Here is an 18,775-nt window from a genome sequence, read left to right as displayed (position 1 = left end):
TTTTATGAACTTCGTGAGACCACAAAAATATATTAAGATCGGTATATTAAGCCGTTTTCCAGCTAGAGTGGATACCGACTTCAAAAATCCCAATTCATTTTCATGTTCATATCTCAGCCAATTTTGTACCGATCGATTTGAAACGCATTTTTCTATATAAATTTATGTAAATGCTTTGATTTTAACCTAAGGGTAATCTGTGACATTCTGTATTTTTTCCCCTAAACACACAACAACACATATTTTTAGCATTGTTATTTGTATATTCAAATCGGTGGCAAATAAAATAAATCAAAAAATCTAAAATTTTGGGGGAAGCACTTGAAGCACCAAAGGAAAATAAGAAATTTTTAAAAATCCCCTTGGAAGCAGATGAAACAAAACTATTTTTCAATTCCCTAAAGATGATTGGAGATACTAATCCAAATATTGGAAAAAACAATTTATAAATTTTTTTGAAGCCTGTTAGTGAATAATAAAATATTATTGAAAATGTTGACCACCAAATTGTAACCAAATCATTATTCAGCATAACAATGGTTTCAATATCTCAATTCTAGTCTGGGAGTGATTTTAATGACCCTTTTGTTTGACACTTTTAAGCTTCTTTAACCTTCAATCTTTTATACAAAAAAAAATCAATTATTACTTTTGGTATTCTACTAACTAAAGCGTTAAAAGTTTTCTTTTGAAAAGCCAATTCCCCCTTTTTTGTGTTTATTTTGACAGGTTATATTTACTTCCCCAAAATGATAGAAACACAAGACAAAAAAACACATTGATCAAAGCCCATAATTAGGTTCAAAAGTTGATAAGTACAAGCAAGCATAACCAATTATAATTGGCTACCGATTTTTATTTTATCTCCGTGTGTTTTTTCTCTTTAATCGTTGAGCTGACTTTGAAGCCATCATATTTTTCTAAGCCATACATCAATCACCTAGATATGGTGTCAAAAAATTATAAATACATATTTTTTTCGGTTTGGTTGTCTAGAGAAGGCTATTTAAAAACCAACAACATATAGTTTTTTATGTGTTGGACAATGTCACCTTCAGCTTGTAATAAATTAATCATTTAAATAAGCGTTTTTTCTTTTAAAGATTTCAAAATTGTCTAAAAAAACGTTCGTTTATGTTTTGTTTTTGTAGTGCATGGGATTTGCATTGGTCCCAGCCTATAACATAAAATTAACTAATTTATTTTAATTAAACAATTTAATCATAAATTTTGTGTATTTCTGATTTTTTTTTTTTTTTTGCCTTACATTTATCTTCATTATTACAAGTTATAACTAATTTCTATGCAGAGAAATTTTATTTTAGGTGGGGCCTTAATTTCGTCACCGTGTTTTGTCTTTTATTTGTTTTCACTTCTTTGAAGAAGAGAGAAAAAAACAAACTTTAGTTTGTTTTGAAGGTTTTGTTTTTTTAAATTTTTTCATGTGAAGCTGATGATTTCAGTTGGCATTTAATATGCGTTTTGTTTAATATTTTTCCATGTTTTTTTTTTTTGGTCTTGGTGGTCAATAAAAGTTAAGTAATCCTCAGCTGCTGCTGCTGATGATGATGCAGATGACCAATAATATCATCAGTTTTGTATAGTATTTGATGATAAATATGCTAATTTTCGAGATGAATTTTATTATATTTTATGTTTGCTTTTAAATTTTGAGTTTTATTGTTATTTTTATGTCGAAAAAATATATAGGCAGGTTGTAGAAAATTATTGTTTTGAACTGAACAAAAACACCAACGCTTCTTCTTCTCTTTTCACTAAAAATTTTAAAATTTGTCAAAAATGGTTTTAATTACCATTAATTATAAATCCAAAGCACACACAACCATTTACTCCAAACCACACCATACCTTTCTCATGTTAATTATTTGCTCGACTCCACTCAAATCCTGTTTCTTTTGAAATTTAGCCCAGTATTTTTTTCTCTTCTCTAAACACCCAACAACAACACATATTTTTAGCTTTGTTTTTTTTTTCTATAAACCAAAATTACTTACCCCTTTAACAGGTTATTGTATTGCAACAATCACCATCGCCCACACACATACAAATTAAAGAACCGCCACCCAGTCCTGGAAGTCCCACAAATCAAACAGAAGCCATGTACGCTGCCGGCGGCGGCACTCAAATCTATCTACAGGTGAGTTCTACACAAGCATAGTTGTTTGAAGCTAAAAACAAAAACAAAAACAAAAAATAAAGCACAATGAACCCCAACATTCCTCATTCATTGACAGAAATAAAGACACATTTAAAGTAGCTCCTAAAACTGGTCACAAGAAATTCATCAATGATGATTCTTCTTCTTCTTGGATTGGGTCCACATGTTCGTGTTCTGTTTTCACTTTCATGTCAGTTGGTGTCAAATATATTGCCTTTTGCGGTAGGCCGCTTTTTTTGCTTTGCTTTTGTTCTCGGGCTACTGTTTTTGTTATTATCATCAATCGTCAGATTATGAGTGGTGGGTAAGGTGTTGAGGAACAGGTTGGTGGAACCGTTAATAACAACAACAGTTGTTGATGATGATGTTGCTTCGGCTGCTGCTGATGATGATGGGAAGAACAACATTGGCATTGGTACAAAAAAGGCTGCTAACAAAAATCAACAAATGATTTAGCGCCAGTAGTTACTAAACCGGAATCTCCTCTCCAAAAAGAATAAAAGAGTCCGACAAGTAAACAGCAAAAAACAAAAAGAACACGTTCCTCACACACGCCACAGATCAGCTAAACAAACCAGCCAGGCAGCCAGCCAGCCACCAGCATCATTGAGCACTTATTTCAGCAACAACAACAAACATCATACACACCTCCACAACAAAGCTAAATGCCTTTACGATGGGCTTAAAAAACCAAAACACCAAACCAACCAGACCAGATTCCCTTTCCTTACCAGCTAGAGCATGAGAAAAATGTTGGGACACTTGTGCAAAGTTTTTTTTTTATTTCTTTCTTCTCACAATTCTTAAGCTTTAATAAGCTTAACAACACCCCCACAACAATGTGATTTATTTATTTTATTTGTGTTTTTGTTTGTTTCTTTCTGCACAAAGGGTCCCCATCAAAATTCAGCCGTTGGTCCCGGTGGCAATGTCAACACACAAACACCCAGCCCGGGCCCATATATAGGAGCTGATGGTTATGGCATGTATGCCACCAGCCGTCTGACAACAGCTCCCACCACCACATTCTTATCGGAACCCTATTACCGGGAATATTTTACCACAACCACAACTACCGATGGCCAAGGTTATGCACCCACACGTACCATTTATGGTGACAGTGAGGGACCCCAACCGGGCACCACATATGAAGGACGTTTTACCACAACAACCACAACAAATAATGGCATACCACCACCACATTCCACGCCCAATGTTTTGAAAAATGGTGGCACACCCATTTATGCCAAGGCGGTTACTGCAGCTGGACTAACAGTGGATTTGCCTAGTCCTGATTCGGGTATTGGAGCTGATGCCATAACGCCGCGTGATCAAAACAATATACAACAGGTAAGTTGCATTGTGGCATAGCGAATAACTCTAGAAGAACTAAAACATTAATCTTTAACATTTATTTAGAATTTGTTTGTTGTTTTATTTTATTTGGGGATCCTTAAGGATTTCCATATTTGAAATGTTGTTTAATATTTTTGTTTCAGCATTTTGTGGTTTATTTATTTATGTTTGTAGAAAAAACAAAACTGGTAAAAATTTTGTCCAAATCTTCGCAATGCGTGTAGCGTCCTGTTGTTTAGTTTTAGTTTAACATTTATTTAATAATTTAATAATAACCTTAATTTGTTTTGTTATATCTTGTTTTTTTGCTTTATTTTTATCTATATGTAAATTCTTATTGTTGTTTTTTGTGTTTCTTGTTTCTATTTACAGTCCTTCGATTATACAGAACTTTGCCAGCCCGGTTCATTGCTAGACAATAATGGTGGCATCCCAGTTTCCGTAAATAGCATACCACGTGGTGCTGTTAGTGTCCATGGCGGCCAAAATAGTCCGACCACCTCGTTGGGCGGCACCAGTGCCAATGGCAGCGCCACCCGTTCCCGTCCATGGCATGATTTTGGCCGTCAAAATGATGCTGATAAAATACAAATACCAAAAATGTAAGTAAATTTTGAAAGCCTTTTTTGGACAAGGTTTATTGTTAAGGCTTCAGGAGAAGGGGTAAAGTGAATCAGATGTAAAGAAATGAGAATTGGAAGAGCCAGGGTAGGGATGATTTTGCCGTGATTGACATGCCAATAGTTTAGAGAAATGTTTTAGGGGCTAAAACAGCACGAAGCTAAAGAGTACAAGGGAATATTTACAAGATAGTGTGCCCAATAGGGTCATGACTGTTTTCAAGTAAAATCTTAACTATAAGGTGATTCGGTGAAAAACCTCACGCACAAAATGATTTTAAAATTTGAATTTATCGGAAATATGGGCAATTTGTTGAAACCACTGTAAGCAATTACATACAATATAATTGAAAATAAACTTTAGAGCCACATGAAATAACCACAATGAAATAAAATTTTTTTATCACTAATTTTCTTTAATTCTGAAAAAAATTGTCGTAAACGCTTTTTTCAAAGACATAATTTTTTAACAAAAAATCAAAAAAAAAAAAAAAAAAAATCCAAGTGGTTTGTGCATGACTTTTTTCAATATTTGAATGCAATAAACGTTATTTTAGTTATTAACAGGCATAATTTTATTCATTAGTGCAACAGGAAATAATTTTTGAGAACTCTTTTTCATTTCATACGTTTTTTCAAAAAAATATTTTTTTTTTTCAATGGAATAAACGTTATTTTAGTGATTAATAGCCTAAAGTTCATTCACCTGGAAATCATTTTTTAGAAAAAATGTCAAAGAGTCATAACCCTAGTGTCCAAACTTAGATCAAGTTCGAAGAGGGACCATAACTCATTCGGGTCCTCCCCCACAAAAGTTCAACATTTTATTCTAAAATGCTCAATTAGATAACTCTCGAAGGGAGACACCGATTTGGTCTACACTTTGCACATCACAACACTTCTTCCAGAAGTGTATCAGGTCCGAATATGGACTAGATCGGTTCAATACTTTGGGTACCTAACAAAAAAAATCCAAAATTGTCTCATAAGATATGTTTAGGGGCATATTTCGGATCACTTCGATTTTTTTGAGACATGTTGTCCTCTGAGCCCTTTTTACAAGGCAAGTCCATACTTTCCAGGGGTAAAGGCCTAGAAGCTGCAGAAAAATTATGCCAGCACCAACTAAAATTAGTAAAGTAAGTGAGTAACCGATTAAGATTAAACTTTGCACATGGTAGATTCAAGAAGGTTTATATTCGAAAACACCTTCCAATAATTCCCTCACAATAATTCACAATTTTCAATTGAGTGCAGTTTAAGCGGTGTTCGAGGATCGTTTTGAAATTTTTACCGAAATTAGCCATTGTGCTACTGATTACAATGATATATTTAATTTCGTGGGCAAGTCCATACTTCTTGACATAATGGCCCAAAACCTTAAAAAATTCTGCGGTAACCAACTGAAATGACTTGTCGACACGGTGGCTATCGAAAGGAGTGACTTATGTACATTTGTCCAACTTTTCCACATCCTAAAATTTCCCTCAAACTTAAATCAATTTCGAAGATGGACTATATCGGACATTTCCTTCCGGTATCTCCTTCAAAAAGATTCAAAATTTTCATTAAAATGCAGTTTACGGACTGTTCGAGGATTTTGTAGTCCTTGTGATGCTGATTACAACAATATATTTTATCGTGGGTAAGTCCATGCTTCCTGACTAAATGACTCCCAGAGCTCTAAAATATTATGCTGTGACCTACTAAAATAGCACAATAACTATCGAAGGAATGACTCCCAAATTAGATTAATATCCAAAGAGAAAAGCTTTTCTGTTCCTTTAGCTACCTCCTCTGTTTTTGGTAAAAAGTCCGCGCAAAGGGCCTCAAAATTCCACCTCGACACATTATAAATTTGTTGGTTGCTCTTCGACTTTTTCCTTATTCAAAATTAATAATTTAGTCAAGTTCGAGGTCAATGTTGTTGTAAATCTTTATTTATTTCGATATTTCGCAGTTACACTGTATTGCATCATCAGGATTAGGGAAAAGAATTAGGTTATGTAGTGGGTATTCGATCGTATTGAAAGTCTTAATTCACACAGACTGTGAAGGTCTTAACTCACACCAAATCGGATCGATACTGTTTTGTCTTGTTATGATAAAATTCAAATATGAAAACTCGTTGGTAATAAAAAATCATGAGTGACCGAATTAAGGACCCGAGAACTGCCTCGTGACTTGCTCAGGGGCAGGGACGCATATTCCACATTTAAACATCCCTGTATTTCCTCTCATTCATTGTTTTCAATTGGGAATCTTTCTGTGACAGAACATACAAAGAAGAAATTTGGCCAGAGCGAAACATATTATATACAAAATATACATATATGTGGTCGCCGCTACAATATGTATTTTAAGTAGCTACAATACCATATTTTATTAACAAATTGTGTTTGATTGGTCCATAATTCTTGTCTTCGTGACAAAATTATTTCTGAAAGAGATTATACCTAATTTGAAAGAGAAAGAGAGCATACCTAATATGAGAGCAAAACGTACTCTTCTCTCAGACAAAAGATATATGTGGTCGACGCTACAATATGTATTTTTAAATAGCTACAATACCATATTTTATTAACAAAATATGTTTGATTGGGCAAAATTATTTCTGAAAGAGATTATTCCATTATCGAATCTTTAAAACCTCTCCTTACATTGCATTTATTTTTACTTTCTCTCTCTCTCTCTTTTTGCAGTTTCTCAAATGTTGGCTTCAGATATCACCTGGAATCGCCAATTTCATCATCACAAAGACGAGAAGATGATCGCATTACATACATCAATAAAGGACAATTTTATGGCATAACATTGGAATATATACCCGATCCGGATAAGCCTTTGAAAAATACAACAGCCAAGGTAAGTCAAAGAAGAAAAAATTAACACACAAAAAATTGCATTCAAGCAAAGTTAAGTCTATTAAATGCAAGTAAAACTAACAAACAGATGAGAAAGGTAGAAAACATAGATAAATGATCGGCAAGGATAAATGTCAGCCAAAGGAAGAAGTATGCAAATTTTTGTTTTATTTTATTTGTTTCTTTAGAGCCTAAATTTGATATATGAGCTCTAAGAAAAAAAGGGGGTTATAACTATCCCAAGTATTAGACAATTTCTTAAACAAACAACGTGAGTAAGTGCCTGCCTGTCTCTCTGTGTGTGTGTGTGTGAAAAGAAAGAGTTATATAAACAAACGTTTTGGTGATTTGTCATGTTCTGCATGATTTAAGATTTTAGCACTTCCTGAAGGCAACTCTACTACTACCCCCTTCTCGAGCTCTTTAAGTACAGTACAGTTGTTGTTATGGGCCTTGCGGGCCTTTTCCTCTCACACGATGATGATCACTCACTCACTCGTCAATGTCATTTCAAATCAGTGCTATCTATGTGTGTACGTCTGTTTCCCAATGAAGAAAGACAACGATCAAACTGCTGATGAGTTGATAGATGATGAATGATAAATGATTTTTATGAATGATTTATTTCTTTGGGGTCCTTGTCAGTCCTTTGTTAAACAATTTGCGCAGTCTATCATCATCGTCATCTTTAAGCAAGAAAGAAAAAAAAAAACAAACGAAGGAAATTCGAAGTTCAAGTGTAAATTTATTTAGGGTTAAGTGCGGAACTATTTTTTTATTTCTTTGAGAAACGAAAAAGTGTAACATTATCAATCACAGAAAAAGATAAGCAAACCGGATATGCAAATATCGTAACAAAGTAGTACTTGAAAGAAAAAAGGATATTTTTTTCGTTAACAAATGAAAATGTTTCAAATTTCAATGATTTCTCTTTAACGGTCTTTGATCTGTTTTTTTTTTTTCAAATGCTTTCAATTTAATGTTATAATTTGTCGCCTAGACTCTCTTCTTCGCTGTTGCTGTAACTTTCCTTTGGTGTAAAAAACGATTTTCACCATCTTTTAAAAAAGCAAAAAAAAAAAAAACAACAAAGATTTCACTCGTTTTTAAATTGATGCACAAATGCGTGTACGCTTTTAATATCAAGTGCGTGGTTGTGTGTATGGCTTTTACCCCATACCCCTCCATTTGAATGGAAACCAGCAAAAAGCCTTGAGGCCTGGCATTGAAGCAAAAAAACTGAAAATTAGAAAATTAGAAAATATAAAACATTTTTGTTTTTTTGCCTCACTTCACTTTTTAAAGGCCGGCCATAAGACATTTAACTGTATTAATTTTATGATATCAATTTATTTTGTTTGTAATGTCTGCTAGCTGCAAGAAAATGCTACCGATCTCCACGGAGGAGATGCATTTTGCCATTTCCAATAAAGACTGCTGCTGCTGTTGCTTGATTTTACACATTCATGATGCCATTGATGATGTTGCGCCAAAGCATATCTTTTTTTTACTTAGTTTCCCAAAAGATAAGATGCAGTTTTTAAAATGCATTTAAAATTATTTGCATAAAATTCCAATAAATTAAGCCAAAGGCTCAAGTAACAAAAAAAAAACAACAACAGAAGCTGTAGTAGCAGTGGCTGCTGCGGCAGTCTCATGATGTTCATACCTTTGGCTCCCTCTTGTTGTTTTCTTTTGCAGCAGAAATCAAATGTCTTTCAGCATAAAGTGTCAGCATTAATTTATGTTTGTTTAACTATTAAGCCCTTTTTCCTCCAGCAGGAGCATCATCCCCCAAGAAAACATTAACAACAACAGCAGTAGTAAAGGATTGAATGCAAATTTTTTTCGTTTTTGAAAATTATTTATGATCCACGCAAAGACACACAATCAAGGCCGTGATATCATTTACCTACACGCATATCAACAACGGCTCTCACCTTTTTAACTAAGCATGGCAAATCTCTAAGATTGTCTGTACTTAAAGAAAAACTCCATGGTGATAGGGTGTTAAGAACGAAGAAGAAGGGGTTGATTTCATTTGATTTTTTTGCAGATGCTCATCTTCATGTCTGCTTCTTTCTTTCATTTTTATTGTTTTAGTAGTCTATGTTATTATCTCTTGGTAATCATTATTTTCTTTGTTTTTTTTTTTGTGAAGTAAAAAATTATGTAAATTTGTATTATTTTGAAAAAGAAATCCATAATTTGTTTAGTATTCATTTTCAAACAACGATTTCCATATATTTTCTCCCCATTTTCTTTGGAACTAATCATTTTGACTTTTATTTGAGATTTGTGTTAATGGCGTGATATGATAGTTAAATGCTGAAAAACACATTGGGAAATATTTTCAAAATTTATATAAATTTCTTCTTTCGACATTTTAAATGAAATATTGAGATTTTTGTATCATTAAATATGGTAATTAGGAAAAAAGTGAAAATATTTTATTACAATATTTAAATATTTGTCTCTAGGAAAAAATTTAATGGGCTGTTGAAGACACTTTTTAGAGAAAAGTTTTAGTCAATGTCTTAAATCTAAATATGAATATTTAAGAGTCAAATTATGATAAGTTCGTCAACGCCCCTGGCCAAATTGCCGAAAAATTTAACTACTACAAATGTAAGATAAGGCACGGCTCTCGGAATTTGTGCTATGGATAGTTCGTTCTAAACCAAAGCACAAGAAGCTAAAAGATTTATGGCCTGTTTCTCTAAGACGATTCGAATTCCAATTCGTTCGAACTACAAAAAAAAAATAATTTGGTTGAAAACACAATTGAGTCCAATATTTTTCAACAAACAGAAATTTTGGTAGTAGTTCGAACGAATTTAAATTCGAATCATCTTAGTGATACAGACCATTATACATTATACTCGAGTAGAGTTCGTCTTATATATTTCTAATGCCCAAAAGTATGCAGCGTGCTCAGCAAATCCATTTTCTACATTATTCTAGAAAGTTGGCTTTAAAAAGTTCAGATTGTTCACATACTTTTGGGTGTCAAGAATATATAAATATCAATAAACACCGAATAACCAACCTGATTTCAATAAATGAGTAGAATTTTCAGATTATTGTGGCCTTTTAATATTAGGATTAAACAAACTCTAATTGTTCATGATAGAATCTGAATCAGAAATATAGAATTGGATCCGAAAGTCCATAATATTGACGCTCAGGTCTACATCTTTTTGATTTATATTATAAAAATTAAATTGTCCTCCAATTAGTAAAATGAACTAATGACCATTTTGAACATCGAATTGATTCCGACTTAAAAAAGAAAGCAACACAAGTCACCGAGAATTGGATAAAACCTATCAACCATGAAAGAGAAGGGATAAGAACTAGCAAGATAAACAAGTTCGGCAGTGGAAATTCCTCGATTTTCAGGGTTACAGCAAGTAATTCTACTTGAGACCACTCACAGTGGAATCAAGTGTAAACTTTATCACGGGATGCCAGAAGAGGCAATCAATTGACTCTCCGTACATTACCCGTAGATGCTAGTATACTAGTTCCAGGTTTACAATATATACCAGTGATAGAAGACTTGAAATAAAACAAGTAAAAACGTATCAGTCGGCATTGCCGACAGAGATATACCCTCAGCCTGGGATTTAAAAAATTTTGGGCGTTTGAACCGACAAAAATGTTGATTAGGATTAAAGATCAAAAGTTTTGCGGAGGAGATACTAAAAGGAATGGATCGACATTGACCGTTATGGAAGTGGATCTCCAGCTACAACATATGGTGCCATAGGGGGTTTTTACACTCTTCGGGATGTTTGCTCAAGAAGCATGGACTTGCCCCTAAAAAAACTTTTACCATCGTAATTGAGGCAGCGAATGCAAGTTGCTTCAACAAAAATCAAATTGATTCGAGAGCAGGTCTTAAAGTGAACTTATCCGAAATTTTGTGTGGGAGGTACCGGCTGGAGTAGACAAATATAGATCATATTTGAACCTGATCTATATCTGGTAGATATATTAGGATGTGTAAAGTATAGACCAATTCGGCCACTCCCTTCAAGAGTTACCGTACGATCAATTTTTCCGAAAATTTTTGAGCTTTTGTGGGGGGAGGTACCTGAAGGAGTGGACCGATATGACTTATTTTCAAACTTAAACTATGTTTGGACAAAATATTACTAAGGCCAAATTTTGGACCGAATTGGCAGATCCGTTCGAGAGTTATCTTGCGCTCCAACCACCTCACACGGTGCCATAGGGGGTTTTTTTTGCAACTTTCAGGCTATTTTCTCAGGAAGTATGGACTTGCCTCTGATGAAACTTGTACCGTGGTATGGAGGGCAGTGAATACAAGTTGCTAAAACAAAAATCAAAGCGATTCGAGAGATGGCCCTAAACTGAACTTTTCCGAAATTTTGTGTGGGAGGTATCCAAAGGAATGGACCGATTAAGTCCATATTGAAACCTTATTTAAGTCTGGTACACATTTCACGATGGGCAAAGTATGGACCAAATCTGTTACTCCCTTCAAGAGTTATCGTGCGCACAGTTTTTCCGAACATTTTTGAACTTTTGTGGGGGAGGTACCGGAAGGAGTGGACCGATATACCCCATCTTCGAACTTAAACTAAGTTTGGGCAAAATATTACGAAAGCCGAAATTTGAACCGAATCGGTTTATCCGTTCGAGAGTTATCGTGCGCTCCAACCAGCCAGACAGACAGACGGACGGACATTGCTCAATCGACTCCAAATTGTCTGAAACACATTTCGTCCAAACATACTTGGGGTCTAAAACCATTATTTCGATGAGGCACATTTTGGCCGTATGAAAGTGTATATACCCTTGTTAGCATAAATGCCGAGGGTATAAAAAGCTTCAATTGGTTAACTTCTCATTACAAGTTTGCACTAGATCGGCTTAGAGCTAGTTCTGAACTAACTGAATTGCGACAACTGAAATTTTCATTGCTAGCGGGAAGACTATTAAGAAATTTTGCATTCAATGATGCCATTTGAGTCCAGATTTCTATGAAAATTAGTCCTAGAAAGGTACGCAATTTCGAAAATTATATGCAACGCGTACAGTCCTGTACTCGACACCTGCGTTAAAACCAATGGGCTACCATTTGTAATTGCATGTGTAAAAATTCTAACACACACAATTCAACTAATTGGAAAAACTAGTCACTCACACAATAACACCCCTAAAGTATGCAATAGAAAAAATGTTGTCTACCATTGGTAAAACCATGGAAAGGTGCCGTTTTAAAAAATGATTGCATACTTTTGGGAGAAAAATATTAACAAATTTACTTTAATATAAGAATATCGTGTTTTTTTGTGGATAACAAATTAAATTAGGCGAAGTTTTTAAAAGATCGAAATTTGGGAAACCTTTAGCTCCTACTTTTGTAGAATATTTGACTTAATGGACTGTTTCTCTAAAACGATTTGAATTCAGAGTCGTTCGATTTACTACCAAGTTCCTGTTTTTGTAGAAAATTCAAAAAATCAAATATTTTACAACAAAGAGAAGTTTGGTAGTAGTTCGAACGAATTTATATTCGAATCATCTTAGTGAAACAGGCAATAAAACATACCAAAGGCAAATTTTGGGAAAAAGTTTGCATACTTTTAGGAGAAAAATATTAAAAACTGTATTTTAACTAAAAAATATCGTGTTTCATCGTGTAACAAATTAAATTAGGAGACATTGTGACAAAATTTAAATTTGTGAAACCTAAAAACAGTTTGCATACTTTTAGGAGAAAAATATTTTTAAAGCATACAAAAATATGTTTATCGTGGTTAATATATTAAAATAGAAAAACCAATTAAATTTGGGATTACCTCATTTTGCAGAATATTTGACATAATCGATTGTCGAAGAAAAGTAGTGGGTTTTCCCAGGAGGGCAGGTATAGAACAGTTTTTTTTATTACCACGCCTGCCTTACTCACAGACAGTCATAACATTTTTCAGCGGTGGTTGAAGCCCTCAGCGTAATTGAGTATTATATTATTGCACAGTCCTGCCACCACAAGTCTTGTCACAATAGATTCGGACTGGCCGAAAAAAATTAGATCCCATTTCACTGAGCTTCAAATATAATAAGACAGCAATATTTGTTATCTTTTCTCCATTTCCTCGAGGGAAATAAGTTTATATTGTATTTTATTTATTTTTATAATAAAAATAAATAAAATTTTTATAATAAAAATAAATAAAATAGAAAAAATAAAAATTTTAGTTCATTTGCGTACTATTTTGAAGTTTTTTTTTTTTTAAATTGTATTTTAAATAACCGTATTAGACATATAACTTGCCTCAATTCTTTAGGATGTGAGTTATACAATATTAACCAGCATTTTCGCAGCCTCTTTAAACGATATATAGCTTTCTCTCCCTCGTAATGTCTTAAACTTTAATTAAATATTTTTTTTTTAAATATATTTATATAATTTTCAAACTTTCTCAAAAGTAAAACTAAAACAAATTGCTAATTTTTATTTATTATAAAATATTTTTTTCTCTCTCTCTTCCATTCCCACATCATCCTCCACCCCGCCAACAGAGTGTCATTATGTTAATGTTCCGTGAAGAAAAATCCCCTGAAGATGAAATAAAAGCCTGGCAATTTTGGCACAGTCGACAGCATTCGGTTAAACAGAGGATTTTGGATGCAGGTAAGTTTAGTATCATGGCAACATATTTAAGCGAGTAACATAAAACATAAGTAACAAAACCAAAACGACAACAAAAAGGGAAATGTCAAAAGGTTATGATAAACAAATTATGGACAATCAATCTGCCATAAGCTTTACAACATACATGGTAACACTGCAAGTGTGTCTATCAGTATTTATTAACTCCCACGTGTGAATTAAACGAAGCATCCATTGGTCATGGGTATTGGGTCACAACGTATTTTTTGATAAAGTTGTATATTAAACATGCTAATGTTTTTTTTTCCAGTTCGTGTGTATGATTTTAATTTTTCTAGATATGTTAAAGATTGTTGTTGGCTTGTCTTGACTTGGCTTAAATTGTAATTTGAGACAATGTTGCTTCATTTGTTTGTTGCATATATAGTATTGTGTGTGTGTGCGTGTGTTTTGTTCATTTGTCCCTGGATCTTGTCCCTCAGTGTCTCTGGGAAATAAAATCTTTATTTCTACAACAAGTGTCATATTGAATATTGTCTTGGTTTTTGTGTAAAAAACAAAAAACCAATGATGCTTATCAATTGGCAGCATGTATGCCTATGTGTATGAACGAACAGCCAACCAGCCAGCCCCTGTGATTATGTTTGCCTCCATGGATGGCTGAATACTTGGCCAGGCTGATTGTCGTCGTCGTCCGACTTATTGTCGTCTGGGTGTTTGGTTATTGAAGATCATTGTAAGTTTTGTAATTTTATTGAATACGCATCGAATGAATTTGTTGCGGGCAATGGCCAACGGGCCATTATAACAAAGATTTCATGGCTGATAAAAAAATTAAAGGCCTTAACTTGATACAAAACACACACACACATATACTAACATACAGTGTTGGTCACACAATTAGCACACCCCACTACCAACATTTATTTTGCCTAAAAATACCTTCAAAAGTAGTTGTATTTAAGAAAGTATTTGTACTTATATATTCTCAGTAGTATGCTTAAAGAATACAACGCAATACAGAAACTGAAACATAATTGTCAATTTGAATAACCTCCAAAAATGTAAAAAATGTCCTAAATTCACTGGACACGTAATTAGCACACCTTAAAAGAATCACTAATATTGTGAATAGTTTCAATATTTTAGTCCATATTCAGTTTTAAATCCCTTTCGTTTGGGAATAAGTTCCAGTCTGCTAGTTATACTCTCCACCAGTCTCCGAAATTTCAGTGTCAGAAGGGAGTTATATGGGGTACACCTTGGGTCCCAAGGACTGATGGAAATTTAATTTTTTTAGTGTTTTTTATCGATTTTCTCACATGTAAACAAGTTCATTGAGGCAAGTAGTTCATAGAAACATCAAATAAAACATCATATTCTTGTTCGTCTTTGTAAATTTTGCGAATAGTGGGATGTACCCACCAGCAGTTTGCATCTGCAAAGTCCGTTTGACACAAAAATTTTCATTAAAAAACTGGAATCTGATGCTTTGAGCTATTGATTTTATAAATACTTATCCAACTGGACTGAATTTTACCGATATGTTGTGGTGTATGCCACGATAAACCTATGTTCATCTCTATGGTACCTACGCAAATTTCAATAATTTTCTAAACAAAAGGCAAATGGGAGATAGTCTAGTGAGACCGCAAGAAAATATGTTTCCCGGAGCTTAAACCGATTAAATTTAAAATCAATAATCCAGAAAACATTTATCTTGAATAGTATATGCCTACTTTCAGGGATTTTAACCAATTTCAGCAAACCTCAAAATGCTTTATGGTCAGAAAGGGGTTATACCATTAAACATACCCATGTGCTACGTGTTCATCTAGTGCTTGGTTGGCTGTTTTGTAATGATAGGTCCTTGGTGTTATTCAGACGTGTAATTTTGAATAACAAATGGTGTTATAAGTCGATCCTTCTTCACATAAGGGTGTATTTTATTGATCTTTTTTCTATAAACCCCATACAAATCGAAAATTTTCTTGAATGAATCATCGACCTTAAACACTTTTTGAAAAGTTTTTGTACTTTATATTTAAATTTTGGTAATCGGTTAACAATTCCAATAATTGCAGATCCAATTGTACATTTGTTTTTAAAGTTTCGGCGACTTTCTGACGTTTAAGTGTTCATTACGAAAAATGGTCCGCTATTGGGATATATTTTGAGATTCCGGGGTGATAAATTTTTTTTCTTTTAAAAAAATATTTTTTCAATACGTTTTGAATATGAATTAACTTCAATATAAATTAATTTTGGTATATTAATTGAATTAAATTAAAAATCGTAGGGTGTGCTAATTATATGTCCCATGATAATTTGGGCGTCTTCACAAAACTTTTATTTTCAAAAAACCACTGATAATACTATCCACTTATATCATTAAATATGTTAAATACATTATAGAAAAGGATTTTGTCTACGAAAATATTTCAATTCGCCCTATCAAAACTCTTAGCCGACTGAAATCATTTTGCCCCAACGGGGTGTGCTAATTCTGTGACCAACACTGTATAAGCACCTATGATCAACATCATTGCATTGGGGTATTGGGGATTTTTGCATCACAAAGGGGAGTACAACTCATTGGCAATCACCTGCAATCGAGCAGCTCTTTTGATTCGGCTAATTGGAAAGAATCATACAAAAAAAGAGTTTGTATGCACCAAACACTATAATAGAGATGACAATGGGGAGACTTTTAAAAAAATATTTAGGCCAAAATGTAAATTTTTCTATAAATCTCATAAAAAGTCAGAAAAATATTTAAAAGCTCTGTTCCTTTAGGTGCAAGAATCTTAAAAAATTAGACCACTCATGTGAGAGCGGTTCATAACTTTTTCCACTTTTCCCAATTTACTAAAGGCGATATTTTTCTGGAGAACATTTAAATATGCCTCTAATATTTTGTGTTGAAAATCCCCAAATTTGGTCATTCAAATATTAAAATTACTAATAATTTTGCAACTTTTTATATGTGACAAGAACCTGTGTCCTCCACAACCTACATCCCTATTTTTTTTGTCCAACCACATCCAATACTTGTAGCATGTCGCCATCTCTACCATCATTCTACCTCTTAAAAGAAAGATTTTTACATTGTGATAAGTAATTGCTAATATGTTTTAAGCATAAATTTATTTAGTTGTATAAGAACATGGTCATTTTACACACGTGTGCCTGTGTGTGCGAGCCTATAGTAAAGATGACAAATGACCCAATCATAAACATTATTTTTTTTTCTTTCTTAAATAATTTTTATTTTTCGTATCTCTTTTCATAATTTTTCCCATAGATACCAAGAATTCAGTTGGTTTAGCTGGTTGTATTGAAGAAGTCTCCCACAATGCCATAGCAGTCTATTGGAATCCTTTGGAAAGTTCCGCCAAGGTAAGTCTTGCAATTAGTTATTCTGACAAAACAAAAAACAAATGAGAAAAGCACAAGAGTCAACGCGAAATTCCAACGCTAACTTAAAGTTATTGAATAATTTCCTTTATGTTGTAATTTAGTTTAACATATTTCCACTGTATTACGTGGCCATTTTATAAGCTAAAAGTTACATCCTCTGGCAAACAGAGATTTCATGCCATAACCATTCATTGTTCATTGTCGAAAGCTTGGTTCACAAAGGAAGCGGCTAAACATGGCAACACCAAACAACAAAAACGAAACAAAAACAACAACAACAACGCATAATGTTAATGAAAACACATAAATATCAGCAAGCGATTAAAGCTAATCAAGCTTAATTGCAAAAAAGCATTCAGTAGCTGGTGAAAAATAAGGGAACTAACTTAACCAATGAGCACAAGGTGTCTAGAAAAACAAAAACAACGAACAACGGCTCCTTTGCCACTCACTCACCAGCCACTACTGCTGATTGCCTCTATGAGCTTTAACTTTTAGCGTGCATAACTTATGAAAAATATCTCAATTTCCGTTGATGAAAATTACATGACTATCTATAGCAGCCGCCCAGCCTGGCCAAGCAAAATAAGTGCCTACCACCATTAACTGGAAAATTGTATTCGCATATGGAAATCCTTTTTTTTTTTTGTTCGGAAAGGCCTTAGGTTGTGTTCCACAATCTTAAAGGTGGCCTAATACACTTCGATTTTTTTATAAAAGACAACTGAAAAAAAAGCAAAGAACTGCTGCAACATGAAATATTGTTAAGAATTGCTAATGTTTTGTAGATCACCTGGCTTTTTTCTTCTACTTCTTATACTTATGCTTCTTCTATTTCCATCTTCCATCCTTTAGCATGCTTGCTGCATAGTGTATTAAATTTATTTTCCTATTTGAATTTTAAGTTGTTGCATTTTGTAATCATAATACTTTAATGTGGCATTGAATTATGCCTTACATTTCAACAAATTCATTTTTCTTTGTCTCTTCTTGGTCTTGTCTTTGCTATGAAAATCTGTATAGAGTGTGTTATATTTTCTGGGCATTATTAACTTATAATTCCAGGCTTAATACAAATTATTAAAGGTAATTTGTATTCATTTTAAAGTGTAGCACATTAAACAAATTTTAATGCAAAGAAAGCGATTTTTTTGAGGGGGATGGGAGTATTATTAGAAATATTTTTTATAGCCTTAATTTTTCTGGAATTACATATTCTTATATGTATTATATTACTTCCAAGGGTGCAATATAAAGCCGATAATGCAGAGGATTCTGTAGAGTTATGAAGAAATATAACAACACATACAAAGGCCCTATTTTAGGATTTTTTTATGAAAACATTAACAAACAACCATTTTATTTACATATTTATTTCATTTTACTTTATTTATTTTTTTAAATATTTTTTACTTATTTATTTTTTTATACCCTCAGCCTTTAGGCTATGAAGGGTATATACACTTTCATACGGGCAAAATGTGCCTCATCGAAATAATGGTTTTAGACCCCAAGTATGTTTGGACGAAATGTGTTTCAGACAATTTGGAGTCGATTGAGCAATGTCCGTCCGTCTGTCTGTCTGTCTGGCTGGCTGGAGCGCACGATAACTCTCGAAGGGATGAACCGATTCGGTTCAAATTTTGGCTTTCGTAATATTTTGTCCAAACTTAGTTTAAGTTCGAAG

General features: G+C 33.5%; 1 protein-coding gene across 11 annotated transcripts in view; it reads left to right on the top strand.

Annotated features, from left to right (window-relative positions):
• Nucleotides 1–18,775, top strand: part of grh (grainy head) — a 423,741-nt gene that overhangs the window by 364,134 nt on the left and 40,832 nt on the right. For 9 of the 11 annotated variants that reach the window (XM_073956297.1, XM_073956295.1, XM_073956296.1 and 6 more), the window contains 6 exons: nucleotides 2,027–2,158; nucleotides 3,071–3,529; nucleotides 3,908–4,137; nucleotides 6,858–7,020; nucleotides 13,578–13,689; nucleotides 16,973–17,067. In XM_073956297.1, the coding sequence (XP_073812398.1) occupies nucleotides 2,027–2,158; nucleotides 3,071–3,529; nucleotides 3,908–4,137; nucleotides 6,858–7,020; nucleotides 13,578–13,689; nucleotides 16,973–17,067 (1,191 nt within the window). The remainder of the gene's footprint in view (nucleotides 1–2,026; nucleotides 2,159–3,070; nucleotides 3,530–3,907; nucleotides 4,138–6,857; nucleotides 7,021–13,577; nucleotides 13,690–16,972; nucleotides 17,068–18,775) is intronic. The other 2 variants (XM_073956301.1, XM_073956299.1) reach the window with 1 other exon arrangement.

Source organism: Musca autumnalis, unplaced genomic scaffold, assembly GCF_047663935.1.
Source record: "Musca autumnalis isolate F117 unplaced genomic scaffold, ASM4766393v1 scaffold_5, whole genome shotgun sequence".
Taxonomy (NCBI): Eukaryota; Metazoa; Arthropoda; class Insecta; order Diptera; family Muscidae; genus Musca; species Musca autumnalis.
This window is presented reverse-complemented; position numbering and strand designations above follow the sequence as displayed.